The sequence below is a fragment of the Lactuca saligna genome, chromosome 9, assembly GCF_052625555.1.
Source record: "Lactuca saligna cultivar CGN05327 chromosome 9, ASM5262555v1, whole genome shotgun sequence".
NCBI classification, from domain to species: Eukaryota; Viridiplantae; Streptophyta; class Magnoliopsida; order Asterales; family Asteraceae; genus Lactuca; species Lactuca saligna.
In genome coordinates, this window is record NC_136425.1 from 161,078,307 (window position 1) to 161,096,869 (window position 18,563).

Genomic DNA, 18,563 nt, shown 5'->3' on the forward strand with positions numbered 1-18,563 from the left:
TGCTCCTTGCTTCAAACTTCGATTTGACTTGTCGTAGGCCCAGAACGGAGATCTGTAGTCAATGTTATGGCCATTTCTGTGAAGCCCCTTTAGTCACACGATAGTTTGCCTCTGGGAATGCATCGGCCTGATTCTCCACACTAGGGCCCGCATAAAAATAGCTCATCAAATTATCTCATTAATATTCATACTCATCTCAACTATATATATATATATATATATATATATATATATATATATATATATATATATATATATATAGAGAGAGAGAGAGAGAGAGAGAGCTAGGTTCAGGTATTTAAAGTAATTATTGTGTTATTGTATGCATAAATATGAGTCAATCAAAATTTAAAATATAAGGGTAAATAGGTATTTTGATAATTAGTTTCCACAAATAATATCCTATAATTATGGTAACCATTGACTTCAGCTAAGCTATCTAGGGTTTCTTCATCCATCGTCGACTTTTGAAATTTTATTTGAAGACCACATGCGAAATCGATCCTAACACCATTACTGTCGAGTTTAAAGGGGAACATCCAACAACCCCCAGCCATCGGAGCATCACTATCATATCTCCGAGAAACCCCAACGCACATTCAAGTTAGCAACGTTCATGCATGTGTTCATCACAAAAAGCCGCTCCAATCATAGCAACAACGCCACCACATTGTTGGCCATGTAGTTCTTCTTCTTCCAGTCGTTTCTCTCATATATTAAATCATTTTTCTTCTTCCATTGAAAAGTAATCGATGATGGATGAAGGATCGGTAGACCTAAATTCGACAAGGCCATCGAATGAGGCATCGATTAAGTGGAATCAGAAATAGTAAACAAGAACTCCTATACACGTTGTCGTGGATTTATTCTCTCCCCAAATGATAGCTGACCAAAAATGTCCTGCAAATTCTCCAAGAGGTGAATCAATTTGTTGTTCTGTCGATCTTTTTCTGATATATTATGATCTGCAAACCTTTATTTGATCTGAATCTTTGGCCTTTTACTTGGTTGCTTTCGGGGTAATTTTATTTGCTTGTTGGATATAAATTCACGATAAGAGTTTTCTAATTTCTTTGCAAATGTGCATTTTCAAATAAGTATATTTTGAGATTGAAATTATGCTCTTTGATGAAAAGAAGGCAAAATTTGAGAATTAATTTTTGATATTTCAACAGGTTGTAGTTTCATAACTATTTACATCTAGATGATTCAATGGATGATAACGGTGCGATTCCAATTCTTTTGGAATGGAATCACGAATTCCAATTCTATTGGAATGGAATCATGAATTCTAATTCTGTTGGAATGAAGTATGAATATTTTCTCACTGAATTATGCATGTTCTATAATTCTTGGTTATTGGTTTTGGTGCAATTCACAAGTCCACATATTTTTCCAAAGGAATTTAGTTTTTCATTTTTCAATTGCTAATGCATTTTTGAAATCTAAACTAAAATTTGGTTTTGTTTTCACAGAAGTTGATGCTTGAAGAACAGACCGCAAAATTTTAAAAGTGAGTTTAGCAACATTATTCTTTTAGAATGTATTAGTGTTCTTGCTAGATGTTGATGTTTTCTTTCCCGTTTCGAGAGTTTTTTAGTTTTATTCTTTAATAATAAATGTAATTCTTAACAATTGTTACCTATATTCTATTAGAAATAATGTATTTTTTGTTTTTATTCTTCAATTGATTGTTTAAGAATTTGTTGTTCTACAAGAAGTTTTTAAAGTCATGATCACGAAATAGGTTCAAGAATATTTTTATATTTATAGTTCAAGAATATTTTTAGTTTTTGAATATACTCATAAACATATTCTGTTAGATTCTCCAAATTAAAACAATTATAATTCGTAAAATCGGGATTTTAAAATTAATAGAATCTATGATCCCTTAAAGTATGCAATTTTCCTTTATTAAATGTATACTAATTGATTAAAATACCCTTGTAATTAAATTAGATGGTATTTTTCAATTATATTTAATTCAATAATATATATCAATCACTTTCTTAAAATAAGTAAAATTGATTGGCCCACATTTATGCATACAATAACACAATAATTACTTTGAATAGAATAATATAAGTCTCTCTCTCTCTCTCTATATATATATATATATATATATATATATATATATATATATATATATAGCGATAACCGACTTATTAGAAAACATCTAGCAGATTCTGCTCAACCAATCCATAAAATAATGGGGTCTCTATTGACCAAAAATCACCACCAAACTAAGTAATTTACATTAATAGGGATGAAAGGACTCCTTGTAATATCGAATTGCTACAATCTTAGCCGATGATAATTCGATCATAGTCTGGTATGGATAAGAACAACACGTCTGCATGTTAATCAAATAAAAAATTGATTTTTTTAGAAAACGATATTATTTACAATAATTTAACGTGCATATATATATGAACTCATTTTTCTCTTCGACAAAAAAGATGGACACATGTTAAGAGAAAACATGAGCCAACTAAAACTCATTTGATCGGATCCTGCATTATACTATTAATTCTTCCACTTGTGATATTACCATTTGTATCACACATAACAACAAGATTAGCTTCCAACATTTAATGAAAACAAATTCTATCTGCCACTCATGTAATAATCGAGAGAGTTTCCCCTAAAAGTGGATTAGGGTACTCTCTTGTAGTTTCTGTATCTTCGAAAATTCAATTTCCTAATTATAGTTGCATGATATACAATACATACCAGATACATTCTTAACTAGTACTACCTCACATTCTAGCCATATGCATCTTTCTAAGTAACGTTATTTACCATTTAGTCCTAACTTGGATTTGTCTAGAACTTCAAGTGTAGCAATCTTTTCATTGCACTTTATTTTAGCATTATCTACAATATGACATTCTATACTCTTTACTATCTCCATCTCTTTCTTGGTGATTGAATTTAAATTAATAGGGAAAATGGTCCTCACAATTTCTAGCCAACATATCTGCTTTTGATCATTAACTATACAATCATTTATATTTTAGTCTAATTATCCTTTAATAAAATATTTCAAAATAATTTAAGAGTATTAGTTTCTAGAATTTTTTTTCCAAAGATTAACTCAATATATTTCATAGAGCTCAAATGCGGATAACGGTCCCAATTAAAAATTTCCAACACATTTATTGGTTTAATACAACAATTCATGCGACAATGCTACAACAGATACCAAAACGAAGGTTTAGGAAAATATTACAAAACAAAAGTTTTCTAAATGTCCAAAGCTCATAAGTCTCTTAAGCTTCTGACAATATCTACTGACATGCAATAATTTATCAACAAGTGGGTTAGGCAATAGGGATTCCTATTGAGTATGATAATGAGGTTAGACATTACGTATGGTGTATGAATGAAAACTGTGATTCGTACACTAATGTACAAACAAGTACCTTCTAAAAAACACCAACTCAACATCAAAGGTTAGCTTGGGGTTAAAATAATACATAAGGCAAAGTTCATTGTCATTTATGACAACTACCAAATAAACATCATTCTTAAGTTGGTAATACCAAGTGACATTACCCAGAGTAGCACCTCTTAATAATCAGAAAAAATAAAATGGAAAAATTATTAAATGCTCATGATATAAATACACATTTCCGCATTCAATATTTCCAATACATCCACAACAATATACGAAATTGGATTTACAATCGAAAAATATTATAAGTGTTGGGTTATTAAAAATAAGTTTCAAAAACATAAGATATAGCAAAGGAAGATTTGATACTTTGAAGAACATTAAACATGTTTATAACCAACCATGGACCGTATTGCAAAGTTTAAAAAGAAAAAACAACCAAAGAAGAAGAAAAAAAGAAGAAGAAGAAGAAAAAGAATAAGAAAAAGAAGAAGAAGAAGAAGAAGAAGAAGAAGAAGAAGAAGAAGAAGAAGAAGAAGAAGACAAGCTTTGTAGTCTTTAAATCCTCAAGGGGAGGCTTGGAATTTGTTGATGAATATAATAACATTTGAGGTACCAACAATAATCCAACTGGATGATGATCCTAGTCTTTAATTTCTTATACTCTTAAGTTTAAAGTTCATCTCCAAATATAAACTTCCACTACAAAAAAAAGGGCTTATATGACTTAATTTTTAGAGACTGATTAATTAGTCTTGGATAGCATGTATCTGAGACTGATGAATTAGTCTTAGATACTATCTAGGACTAATTCTAATCCGTGAATCATTAGAGATTGACTTACAGGAAGGTCAAGGCCGAACATTTGCTTCCTCACAACAGGATGTAGCCGTTGGAGATTCCCGTACGGAAATGGGAATACATCAGTATGGAATTTATCACGAAGCTTCCCAGGACTGTGCGCGGAGTGGATTCGATATGGGTCATCGTGGATCGTTTGACCAAGAGCGTACATTTCATTTACAGTTCAAGGGATTATTTTTGTAGAGAATTTGGTCGAGGTTTATACCAGAGACGTGGTGACACTGTAACATCCCGACTCCAAAGTATAATGTTAAATTATATTACATTCTTAATGTCAGAGCAACTTGACGAGTTGGATGCCCCAACTCGCCGAGTAGAGGAGTTAATGGCCGCATGATTTTTAGAATGTATTCGACAAGTTGGAGGACCCAACTCACCGAATAGGTGCTGAGTGAGAAAACCCTAATTTTCAAGGTTTGTGTCCTATTTAAAGGACCTTAATCCTTCATTTCTGCCTCCCTTATCACCCTAACACTCTATGAGAAACCCTAATCGAGCTATATCCTTATGTGAGAGAAAGAGAGGCTAATACTTCATATTTGAGTGCATTTTTGAAGGAAGATTGAGGAGAAAAAGGCTTGGGATGAGAGGGAGCTCTTGTATCTTGTGTTCATTCATTCGTAGCTTTTGTTTGAAAGTAAAAAGCTACCACCTTGCTCATTCTTTGGTTAGATCTCATTTTTTAAGGAGTTTAGGGCCTTTTTCCATCCTTACTTGGGTTCTAGAGTGTTGTGAGCTTGCCATGGAGTTGAGACTTCAGATCTGGACCATACGTAGTCCCTTGAGCCCAAAGGTCCAAGCTTTATTAAGCTGGTGGAAAGTTTTGATTGCATTAAACCATATATAGAGTTTGTTTTGGCATTCCGATCCCTATATGCCATGCATGGATGTAAAGCTTGCAACTTTACATGGTATTCCAACCTAGGGAGGCTAGGTTTAGAGTTTGGGATGTTATTTTTGCTTAGAATCATCTGAATGAGAATTGTTCTAGAGGGACTCGGTGAGTGCATGCGACAACTTGGTGAGTTGAGTTGGAGTTTTCCTGATTTTTCTAAGAATAAGAGGAACTCGACGATCCACTTAGGTGCACTTAACGAGTTCAGTAAACATGGATTGTTGACTTGAGTGTTGAATTTCATTGACTTTTAGGGTTTGGTCAACTGTGGACCTTGGAGACCATGGAGGGTTAAAATAGTATTTTCACCCTTTTTGAGATTTAGTGGAGAAGTTAGCTTAGCATCTTAGAGTGGTTATTACAAATTGCTTATTAGAGATAATTATATTATGTAGGCAGGGTCTAGCCTGTACATGGGGTACTAGATCTACTTGCTTACTTCCTAGGTTAGTCTTCTCACTATACTTACTTCAGTGGTAATACTATACGACCGGAGGATCTTATGCTCTTATATCGAGTATATGATATCATGCATTAGTATGTGTAATTTATGATGTGTATTATCTTGTGCTTTATTGTTTAGGACCGAGGGGTCCAACCTGAGTTGTGAGACCGGAGGGTCTTCACTGAGACACATGACCGAAGGGTCCTTATTGAGATATAGCTGTGAGAGGCTAACTATTGTGTGTGGAATTTTTGGAATCTCGCTAAGCTTCGTGCTTATCGTGTTGTGTATTATGTGTTTCAAGTACTTCTCAGGATCGGGGGAAGGCTCCAACTTGATTGTGCACACCTATTCGAGATTATTGTTGAGGATTCTAGGATATTATCAGTTATTTTGTTGATTTGTGTTTGACGAGTGATACATTGGTGGTTTTTAAGAAATGTAACATTGATTTTTATGTGGTTTAATACTAAAAAATTTTGTCTGAAAATTTAGAGTGTTACAGAGACGTCATGGGTTGCTGGTATGAGTGGTTTTTGATAGCGATGGCCAATTTACTTCTAGGTTTTGGAAGAGGATTCATGACGAGGTAGGCACTCGTCTCCATTTCAGTACTGCATTCCGTCCGCAGACCGACGGTCAGAGTGATTAGACTATTTAGACTCTTGAGGATATGCTTCAAGCCTGCGTGTTGGTCTTTGGAGGGAGTTGGGATACGTATCTTTTGTTAGTGGAATTTTTGTATAACAACAATTATCACACCAACATTGGTCGACCTTCTTTTGAGATGCTCTACTAGAGGAAATGTAGGACCCTGATTTGTTTGGGTGAGGTTAGTCATCGGGTTATGGGGAGAACTGAGGTGGTACATAAGACTACTGAACTGATTCAGCAGGTTCGAAGCAGGCTCCAAACAACTCAGAGTCGGCAGAAGAGTTATTCCGACAGGTGTTGGTTAGACTTAGAGTTCTAGGTAGGAGATATGGTTCTCCTGAAGGTGTCACATTGGAAATGTGTCATTCGGTTCAGGAATCAGGGCAAGCTGGGCCCTAGGTATATTGGTCCTTTCAGAGTTTTGGCTTGGGTGGGTCGGGTTGCTTATCATTTGTATCTTCCAGTGGAGCATACTAAGATTCATAGCACATTTCATGTCTCTCAGTTGTAGAAGTGTTTATTGGATGATTTCGCAGTGGTACCATTGGAGGATATTCAAGTGGATGACCGCATGAATTATATTGGGAGACTGGTGGTGATTTTGTATAGGAAAGCGAAAGCCTTGATTAACAAGGTAATCAAGCTGGTGAGGGTGCAGTGGCAGCACCACAAGGGATTGTAATAGACTTAAGGGCCTGGGGACGAGATGAGAGAGCACTACCCATAGTTATTTAGGGCGGCGGACTTCGAGGACGAAGTCTGATTCAAGCGGGGGAGATTTGTAACACTCGATTCTAGGTATGATATTAATTCCAAATTGTTCATGATTTCTTTTTGGCCATGGTGTGGTGAAGCGTCACCATGGCGTGTCGATAACCCTTTACTCCGCGAATTTTATTGGACCAACACGACGTGTTGCTGTCGTTCCACAGCGTGTTGCTGGTGGAGAAAACCCTAATTTTTAGGGTGTTGCACTCTATATAATCTCTTTATGTATCCAGGAGTTGGTCTCTTTACCATCCTCCATTCCGCTAAAGCATCCTTTGCAACCCTAATCATCTTTCCCTCCTATTTTTGAGACTAGTTTAGTGTTTGTTAATCTAAAGGAGGAGCACGGTGGAGGTAAGAAGCAATGATCCAGCAAGCAAGTCCTCATTCTTCAATTTGGCCCTCTTCTAGAGCTTTGCAAGTGTCCAATACACGATTATTATCATTCCAAGTGATTAGATATTGAGTTTTGTCCCTTTATATTCTTTTTCATGACTATTGGAATGGTTAAATCTCATAAAGTTTTCACCTTTATGGATCTCCAAGTCAAGTTGATCTAGTAGTGTCTTGGATCTGGTTTGTAATCAAGTTTCAAATCCATGCACAAAGATGAGGTCATAAATCCTCATTTTGACCTAATATGGGTTCAGGACATGAATTGGACATGTATGTCTAAAAAGCACCAACCTTTGAGATGCTTTGGGTATTAGAATCACTTCTGGAAAGGATGTTCTTTGGAATTTAGTGATAATAATCGTGGACCTTTTGGTAGTCCCAATGGGTAAAGTTGGAAACTTTACCCTCTTAAATCTCTTTTTTGGTCTAGATCTAAGCTTTGGAGCTCTTGGAGTTGAAGAAAGCAGCTTAATGTATTAAGTTGTTGGAACTCAGGTAACCACGACATGTTTGCAAGTCAACATGGCATCTTGGCTGGGGTTTTCCCGACTATTTGGATGATGGTAAAACACGACGTGGTTCCAAGTCAACACGGTGCGTTGGTTCAACATGGACTGGTGACATTGACTTTGACTTTTGTCTTTGACTAAGTTTGACGTAAAGAGGCGGGGGGGGGGGGGTATTGAGATATTTTGATCTGTATCTAAGGATTGGTTACTATTTAGGTGACGGGTAGAGCTGATACTCAGAGCCGTGGCCTATTCATCTATCGTTCATATTTAGAGGTGAGTTTCCTCACCATGGTTAGCGGGTCGAATGCATCAATGCTAACCCATGATCTGTTATGATAGATTACCTATTGTCTGTGTGAAACTAGTATGTGTATGTGCTTGTATGCTTACTGGGCAGGGCCCGATGATTATTATGTATGCTATTACTAGTTATGTAGTATGAATTGTATGTGTGCCCATTATACTCATTGGATGGGGACTGTTTTTCGAGTTAGGGTGGGGCCCGTTATACTCTTTGGGTGGGGGCCGTTATGTTATATGTTTGGTATGTGGTATCTTGGGGAACTCACTAAGCTTTGTGCTTATGGTTTTCCGTTTATGTTTTGAAGTACTTCCAATTCTATAGGGAAGAGCTCGGGATGACTGCATCGCACACACCACCTGGATTCTACTTTTGTGATATTACGATAGTTGATATGATGTTTGATGCACTTATTTTTTATTGAGAAAAAAATTTGGAAGAACACTTGAACAAAAGTTAGTACAAGATAATAAGTTGCAGAATAAGTTAATCTCAACGATCTTGTTAGCTCAACAATAATAAGTTAGAAATGTTAGATTGTTAGATGCAGAAATGTAAATGACAACAAGTTATATCAAGTGTACACCATGTTGTTTCTTAACAAGCTTTGCATTTAAAAGCAATTTAGTAAATGTGAAAAACATAGTGAAGAGGAAATCAGGAATTCAGATAAGATATAGAAAGAATGATCTTTGTATTTCAATGTAAGTTCAGGAAAGATCGTGAAGGTGTTTTGTTACATGAAGGGGAAGTCTCTATTTATAAAGTCCCAAAAAGTTACATTTGAAATAAACTAATACTAAATTACCGACTTGAGTGACTTTACATGGTTCACTGGAAAAAACAAGGAAAACACGCTAAGACAGAAAAGTATCATCAGGGTCTTCATGTTCAGATCATCTCTCTGGTAGTAGATCAAGTCTTCGGTTCAACATCAACATAACAAATTGTTAGAACTTAGTTCAATTAGGATCGTTTGATTCTAGGCATGCAAACAATTAAGAACGTAAATATAAACACGAATATGGCTTTGAATATGTCGTATGATTAATGCTTCAATGCCTCAGAAGAGCTCGACTAAGAACTTCGACTATAGAGGCGTTTAGGGTTACAAAGATTAAATGTAATAAAAGTCGTCAACATACAATGCATACATGCATGCATATTTATAGTATAACCCTACTAAATAATCACGGATGGACAAGCCCAGTCCTGATACATTACAAAAAGCCCATGAAGCAACACAATTAAGCTCTACAATCTCCCCCTTTGCGTCAATGGAACCGAAAGTTTACTTTGGTTGAGCAACACAATACTTCTTGACAGTTTTAAACAGTTTCGAAATGATGGCCAAAAGATGATGATGAAATGTGATGTACCACCGAAGCATGTATGTGTAGTTCTTCTTGTCTGCTTCGGAGTTTTGCTTGCACCGATGAATTATGTTGATTATGTGCTCGAAGCAGTCTGTTGAAAATAGATGTTTATCTACAAGAGCGAACAAAAATTTATGACCTTCACCTTTAGTAAACATCACAGTGAGATGTTTTGAATCAATCTAGCCTATCTTCATTTAATTCACATCTCCTGGTTTTGGTGTCGACTTGACAGTCACCTTCTTCTTCATCACCTTTACAATCTCCTGGTCTATACCTGCAACCTCATAAACATATAAAGCTAACATCCTCTTCAAATGCTCCAGAATCGGATCATATTCACCCGAGTTGGTGAGAAGAATGTTGAACAAAAGAATCCAATCATGAGGATTAACATTTGGAAGATCTGCTAAAGAAATCATTGACACCGAGTTTGCAAACCCTCGAGTAATTTTGAAATTTATATTCACAAACTTTCCAGCAGGTGCCGATTTCAATACCTTGACATTTATGATTTTCTGTGCGCTCCATGTCAGGTACTGAGGTTGCCTATAACTCAAATAAAAATCGATAAGCTCTCGGTCAATCTTCGGATGAGGGAAAGGAACCTTGGTAGTCCAATCAAAAAAATGAAATGTAAACACTTTTCTTGTGATCGACATATCGAACTACGACTCCTTAGAGTTATCACAATCGAACGAAGCAACAGGTTCCATCCATTAAACTCTTGGAAACTCTATCGCTTGATGGATTAATGTCTCTTTCGTCCATAAGGGAAATAAGGCCTTTTTGCAGTTTAAGGCTTCTTCTTCTTCCTTGTTTCTCCTCTCCCACTCCTCTGCTTCGTTTGCAATTTTCAAATTCTCATCTAACTCTCTATCTCTTTTCTTTCTCTTGAGAGCAACAGCAACCGTTTCTTCAATATCATCATCATTGTCATCTTTAACAATTTTAAGCTTTGCTTGGGAACCGGAACCTGAAGCTACATTATGATTCAGTTCGGTTGTAACATAAACACCTTCTCCCCCTTGTTTCAGAGCAACAAAGTTCTCTGAAACACCTTTCATCTCATGTAACAATGCAAGGGCTGGAAGCAGTTTATTTGTGAGATGGTTCCGAATGGTCAATGTCAGTATTGAATCGTGAGCACCAAGGATATTGGTGAGCATATCCTCCACTTCCCCTGCACAGCTTCTAAATACAACTCTCTCTGTTTTCAATAAAGCAATCTCCTTCTCGGCATGAGCAAGTTGAAGTTTCTGAACTTCTATTATAGAGGCTTGGCGAGCAATGTCTTCTTTCAAAGCACTCTCTTTTGCAATATTAGCATGAAGTGAGTCCATCCGATAGAAAAATGAACTGTTAAGAGAAGAGTTTTCGGCTTGGATTGAGCAACGAACAACTTCATATTTGTTTTGTTCTTCCTGAAGTGACTTTGGAAGAGAATCCACCGAAGCTTGCACCTTGGCTGCATTTGTATCGACATGCCCTTTCAGAGAATCAAGAAAAATCTGTGTTGTGTTAACAATATCAGCAACATCAGTAGAGGCCTTTCTGCAAGTAGAATCATACTCATTGACTACCTTAGTGGATTTATCAATAGAGTCAATGTATTTCCCAGTGGTAGTTTCCACAAAAGCCTTAAGTACAACACCACTATAGGCCTTATTATCACCAATAAGCTTGTCTAACTTTTCATTAATACTCTCCAAGTGCTGGCTAGTGATTGGAGCCTTATCATCATCATTAGTGGGAGGCTTTTAAGGACTTAAGTATGTGGAGTCATACTCATCATTAGCACCACCGAGAGTGGCACCAGAATCGGTTGAATGTGTAGGAGAAATAGGTTTAGAAATCACTGGAGGTTCGGTTTCAGTAGGTGCCCCCGTATCAGACACATTGACCCTTACTGTCGGTTTAGGAATAGTATTGGTGGTGGATTAAGAAATTATAGGAGGTGGTAAGGTGGTTGTAGGAATAGAAACGGAAAAAAACTGGTGGTGGAAAAGATGTTGTTGGTGTTGGTGTGGTAACAACCAAAACTGGAACTTTCGGTTTCGGTGATGGAGGTGGGGTTGGAAGTTTGTGAGAATGAGACTTGGTTGGAGTGGGAGATCTTGGTTGAGTATTACCTCGTGGGGATTCTTGATGAGTTTCCTCTTCTTCATCATCTTCTTGATTGTCAGAGCTAGGAGGAGTTGGATTCTTTGATCTCTTCGCCATCTTTTTAATTTTCTTTGGCTTAAAAGAAGCCCCTTTCTCAGACTTTCGCTGCTTTGACTTAGAAGGCTTAGATTGATCCTCCTCACTTGTCTCCTTCTTGAGTGTTACCCTTTTTCCTCGGTTTCTAGGCTTGTCTACTGCATCCTAGGCAGACTGTTGCTCTGGAGATAGGACTCTCGGCTCCTTTGGAGGAAGTTTACGATAATCCGCCATCACTTGACTTTCGGCTATGACATTGCGATACATGGACTCCGGAATAGAGCCATAGTGTGGAAACTTCGTTAGATCAGAAAGAATGATCTTCTTGTTATGAAACGTTACAATAGACGCGATTAGGGCATCTTTCATCACCGAAACATCCAAAGTGTCGATGGACCTCCTTGTAATACGTGACCAAAACCTTCCGCAAGAAATTTCTGAATGCCGAGTAGAAGCATTGAGGCTCTGCACAACCTGAGACCAGATTATGAACCCATAATCAAGGTTTAGACCGTTGTAAATACCATAGAGAATGGTCAGAAACCCTTACTGGTGCCATCAGATCCAACACTTCTTTCTACCTAACTCTTGATGAGAAGAGTAAGTAATCCGTTCCATTGAGACGATAGACACGACTTCTTGACCTTTGTAATGGTGGTCAGTACATTTGTATATCCCATTTCATAAAGCATCGAGAATAACTATGCAGTAGTGATGAAGTCGGGTGAGATGACGGAGGAATCCATAGCGAGATGCAGTAATGTACAAAACCTACCTTTGGAAATAGAAGCCTTTTTGGAGTGGATTTGAAAGTAGATGCGTTCTTTGTTCTTGTCATATGTTGCAGAAGATTAGACTTGGGACAAGAGAGACATTGGAACAGTTTAAACTTGGGTTAGGGCTAGAACCAATGGAGAATACTTCAAACACTCAACAACGTGTAACATATATGAATCATACAAGAAAGGATTGAGTTCGATGATTATATTCTGATTTTGCTTAATGGAAAGAAATGAGGATGAAGTAGTCTGATTATGAGCGGAGGAAGATGTCGCCATTGTTGATCGAAGAAGGAAGATGAACAGTTTAATTCGCCTTTTCAGTTGAGAACCTTTATTGCTGGTAGAAGACAAATAATCGTCAAAACCCTTTATATACCGTTGCTAGGAGAGAGAAAAATTATGATGATAATGATGTGATCACAAAAACGTCTCCTGAAAAAGCACAGTGTGACATGTTGGTTATCTCGAGGTATACGTCAGTACGCGTGCGTATAGAGACCGTTCAAATTCACGCGCCCAAAAGGTCATCCTTAACCAGCATTCGAAATGTAACTTGCCATACGAACTGGAATTGCCATGTTTTGCTAGTGGACAAATAAAACTCAAACATACCATCACCAAAATGTTGAAAAATTAAAAAATTTCGTGCAATAGAGTGACAAAAGATAAAGAAATACAGCAAATGTATATGGGATGTGAGTGATGTCTTATTATCATACAGAAAGCAGGTGATTCCGGGCAATAATCGCTTCCTTCAAAGTCAAGATCGACTTGAAGTGCTTGTGTGGTTTCCCGACAATACGGTTAAGTGTTTGTAAATAAACATTGAAAGGCTTCTTTTTAAGTCATAGGCTTAAGGTGACTTATCTTCAACAGAACATCGATTCTTAATATAAGACCGAGCATTGGAAGAAGTACTTGTGAGACCGATATGGTATGTTGGACAAGTAGGTAGGATATATTTTATAATGACAAAAGCGTTTATAGAAATCTAAAAAACAAAAATAAATTGGATCTTTATGGGAAGAATAGCCTTGGTGTTAGACAAATTCATAAAAGACCTCACGAAAAAAAAGAGATTTTAGTAGGTAACCAGTAAGATCTTGAATATAATAATTCACCGTCAAATCATTATTAGTGTTGAATTTTGGGTTTCACTCAGCACATGGTATACGTATCTAAGATCATAAACATAGATTTGAGGTAACCATAAACCTCAGTGGTAAGAACCGAGAGTGTCAAGGGTTATAGTTGTGAACCAAAAGTGAATGGAGAATGGAAAGAGGATGGTGAAAGAACCAAAAGTACCTTCTGCTATAAAAACATGACTAAGCAGAAAAACTCTTAACTCATATGAGAAGAGTAAGGTAGCTCTAGACCAAGTGAATAACAACAGCCTGATTGGGAAGAAACGATAGGTATTGATCGAATCATTAAGGCCTTGCTCTAAATCATAAAGGCTTTGGTTAACATGCAACGACATGCTTCTAGGGTCCCTTAACTAGTTCATTAAAGAATCATCATACCTGCCCCAGCTACGAACTCTGTTGTACTGGTATACTTGGAACCTATCCAAAAGAATGAACAAACACACACACCACACAAACAAAATAAAACAAAAAAAAATAGTACAAAAAAATATATATATTTTTGAATTTTTGAAGTTTTCTGAAGAAAGAAAAAATATTTTTAGATTTTTTAAGTTTTTTGAAAAGTAAAATAATTTTTTTTTTTGGATTTTTGAAGTTTTCTGAAAAATCGAATAAATATTTCTTTTTCAGATTTTTGAAGTTTTCAGAAAAATAAAATAAATAAAGAAAAAACATAATTTTTTTTTAGATTTTTGAAGATTTCTGAAAAACAAAATAAATAACTAAAAAAAATAGAAAAATAATAGATATATACATAATATACAATCAAAAGCTTAGTGTTATTGAATGAAGCAAAACAGACCAAGCGATCGGTTCATTTTGGTTCCGTAAAAGTCCAGAACCGAAATAGACCGAGCGGTCGCTCTATTTCGCCTGTCTATCTTTATTGCAAGATTCGAGGATTCGGTACCGATTCTGCTTCCATCATTCCTAGACCTTGTAAAATGTTATTAAAACATGCTTCAGGTAAGGCCTTGGTAAATATGTCAGCTAGTTGATCAGAGGATCGAACAAAATGCACTTCCACGTTCCCATCTTCTACATGATCCTTAATAAAATGATATCTAAGTGCAATATGCTTAGTTTTGGAATGTTGCACTGGATTGTGATAAATCCTTATTGCACTTTCTGAGTCACAATAGAGAGGAATCCTCTTCATGTTCAGCCCGTAACACTCAGTTGACTTTGAATCCATTTAACTTGACAAGTACAGGATGTTGCAGCTATATATGCGGCTTCTGCTTTTGAAAGTGACACACAGTTTTTCTTTCTGGACTGCCAGCTAACAAGTTTTCCATCAAGAAATTGGCATCCACCTGTAGTGCTCTTTCTGTCTAGACCACATCCGCCGAGATCAGCATCAGAAAAAGCTTGAATAAAGAAACCAGATTTGGCAGGATACCGGAGACCAAGAGATGAAGTTCGCTTTAGGTAACGGGTGATATTCTTTACAACCACCATATGAGGTCCTCTTGGATTAGCTTGAAACCTAGCACAATAAGAAACATAAAACATAATGTCCGATCTACTAGCTGTTAGATACATAAGGGACCCTATCATTTGACGATAAAGTGTTATGTCTACAGCAGGTTTCTCCAAAGATGGTGTGAACTTAGTGCCAAATGCCATAGGAACCTTCACTTTAGAGTCACCTGCCATGACAAATTTGGTTAACACGTTCTTTGTGTACGCCTCCTGGTTGATAAAGATGCCTTCTGGACCCTGTATAATATTTAAACCAAGGAAAAAGTTAATTGGACCCATTGCACTCATTTCAAATTTAGTCCCCATCAAATTTCTGAATTCAGCTATTAAGCTAGGATTCGTACAGCCAAAGATGATATCATCAACATAAATTTGAACTATCATTAGATGTTCTCCTTCTTTCTTTCGGAAGAAGGTAGGGTCAACCGAACCTTGCTTAAATTTTGACATTTTTAGAAAACGAGTGAAGGTTTCATACCAGGCTCTCGGTGCTTGCTTTAAACAATAAACGACTTTATCCAACACATAACAATGATCAGGAAATTTCTCGTTCACAAACCCGGGAGGTTGCTCAACATACACTGTTTCTTCTAGTTCTCCATTCAAGAAAGCACATTTGACATCTATTTGGAAAACTTCAAAGTTTTTATGGGCAACATATGCTAGGAAGATTCTAACTGATTCCAACCTTGGTACTGGAGTTAAGGTTTCCTCATAATCTATCCCTTCCTCTTGGAAATATCCTTTTACTACCAACCGAGCCTTGTGGCGAACGACGTTCCCCTCTTCCAATTTATTTCTAAAGACCCATTTTAAGCCAACCACAGAAGCATCCTTTGGTGTGGGAATCAGCCTCCAAACTCAGTTACGTTCGAACTCATGTAGCTCATCTTGCATTGCTTGAACCCAATCAGAATGATCGAGTGCAACATTTACTATTTTTGGTTCGATTTTGGAGATGAACGAATTAAACATACAAAATTCAACTTTAGATAATCATGCAGTTTGTTTCGCTTTTAATTGAGAACGAGTAAGAACTTTCTTAGTAGATTCATCAATAATATGTTCTTTACAATGATCCTTGGTCCATTTCACTAAAGAAGGATAATTTGGGTCATAAGTCGGATACAATTCAACATTCACTTCCTCTTCAAATTCTGATTGATCACTCTTTCCTTTGTCAGTTGCCTTCTCTTTCTCCCCCTCGATTGGAGAAGTGTAACCCATGGCATCATCGAAGTTTGCATCCTCTAAGAGAGTTGGATTCTCCCCCTAAAATGTACCTTTATTAGTTAGAGACGGTGTAGAATTCTCCCCCTCGAAAGATACCTTGGTTGTCGATGGTGCTGACAAACTTTCCCCCTTAAACGTTGAGCTGTTGATTTGAGAGTCAGTGGAGGATTGAACTCCTGTAGGTTTAGGAATTTCACTTTCCATTTCCTTTGCAGCATCATCGATGATCTTTTGGAGATTATCAATTTTGTTATCTGCTACTTTCTCCTCTAAGTGTGCCACTTTCTCTGGTTCATCAAATAACCGAATGTACTCCTCGAACGAGTTGGATATTGGAACTGAGACTTGTCCTGATGTAGGAAAAATTTCCCCTAAGTCACTTTCTCTCCTTTGAACTTTCTTCATGTAATTTTCATCAAAGGTGAAGTAATATGTTTCTTCAATCCGTTTGGATCGTTTATTCAAAACTCTGTAAGCTTTTGAAGAGAGTGAATAACCAAGAAATATTCCCTCATCAGCTTTAACGTCAAATTTGTTTTGGTTCTCCTTGGAGTTTAGGATGAAACATATTGAACCGAACACATGGAAAAATTTAACATTGGGCTTTCGATTATTTAAAATCTCATATGGAGTGATTGGGAATCTTTTGTTAAGAAAGGACTGGTTCTGAGTATAGCATTCGGTTGCAACAACATCAACCCAGAAGTACAACGGAAGAGAAGCGAAGCTGATCATGATTTTGGCCGCCTCACATAAAAAACAGTTTCTCCTTTCAACAATCCCATTCTGTTGTGGTGTATATTGGGTCGAAAAGTTGTGAGTTATTCCCTTATCAGCCAGAAAGTCCTCAAAGTCTTTATTCTTGAATTCCAGCCTATTGTCGCTCTTGACATTTCTCACCGTCTTTTTCAGTTGAACTTCCATTTGCTTAATAAATGTCTCCAGCTTGTAAGTTGCTTTTGATTTCTATTTAAGAAAGAAAACCTAGGTGAAACGTGAAAAATCATCTACAATGCCAAGTATGTACTTACTACCACCGATGCTTTCGATAGCTGAAGGTCCACACCAGTCAATGTGCAACAGTTCAAGAGCTTCAACAATCTTTGTTTTGATTCTTGTTGGATGACTCTTTATGCTTTGTTTGCCCATCTCACACACTGCACATAGATGTTCCTTGTCAAACTTGAGAAGAGGGAGGCCTCAAACATGGTCACCAAGCACAAACTTATTAATGTCTTTGAAGTTCAGATGCGATAAACATTGATGCCACAACCAGCTTTCATCTGTGTTTGCCTTTGATAGCAGACATATTGCTGGTTTTCCTTTTATTGGGTTGAGATTTAATGGATAGATATCCCCCTTGCGTTTATACTTTAACAAAACCTTTTTCGAATGCTTTTCAATGATTTCAGAACCCTCATCATCAAATGATACTTTCAGACTTGGTCTTATGACTAGTTGTGACATGCTGATGAGGTTATGCTGCAATCCTTCAATATATGCCACTTTTTGAATTCAGAAATCTCCATTTGTTATCATACCGTATCCCTTGATTGTTCCATAGGAGTTATTTCCATACTTTACACGCCCACCATCTTTTAGGGACCAAAACTCCATCAACTCTTCCTTCCTCCCTGTCATGCGACGTGAGTAGCCACTGTCGATATACCATTCATCATCGAACTGCTCGTCACAAAGCACCTGCAAATTCAAGTTGGTTTAGGAACCCAAAGCTTCTTGGGTCCTGGTGAGTCTTTCACAGAAAGAGGAAGTGCAGAAGAAATATCAACCAAAAATGTTCTTTTTACTAAAGTGGTTTGATCTTTTCGTTTAATGGTATACAACTTGATTTTAGTTTTATCTTGTTTAAAGATTGGTGCATTAGTTGGTGTGTTATTAGTTGGTTTAGGATTTTTCTTTTGAATCCTAGGGTTAGCTGACTCTTTCTTATCTTTGAACTCAGAATCTGATGCGAGCTTTCCCTTTCCTTTGATGTCCTTCAGAGAGTTTATTTTTCACTTTGAATTGAAAGAACCGAAACTAGTGTTGGGACCAAAACTAGACTTTCGGTTATATGGGCTGATGTGAGGACCGAAACTAGA

At 36.8% G+C, this 18,563-nt stretch overlaps 1 protein-coding gene across 1 annotated transcript; it reads right to left on the minus strand.

Annotated features, from left to right (window-relative positions):
• Positions 1–16,224: 16,224 nt before the first annotated feature.
• On the minus strand, positions 16,225–17,385 carry LOC145016881 (uncharacterized). The gene is made up of 2 exons (XM_078975051.1): positions 16,558–17,385; positions 16,225–16,500 (listed from the first exon to the last, which is right to left on the minus strand). Exons 1-2 carry the CDS (start codon positions 17,383–17,385, stop codon positions 16,225–16,227), a joined length of 1,104 nt encoding a protein of 367 aa, XP_078831177.1.
• Positions 17,386–18,563: the final 1,178 nt, after the last annotated feature.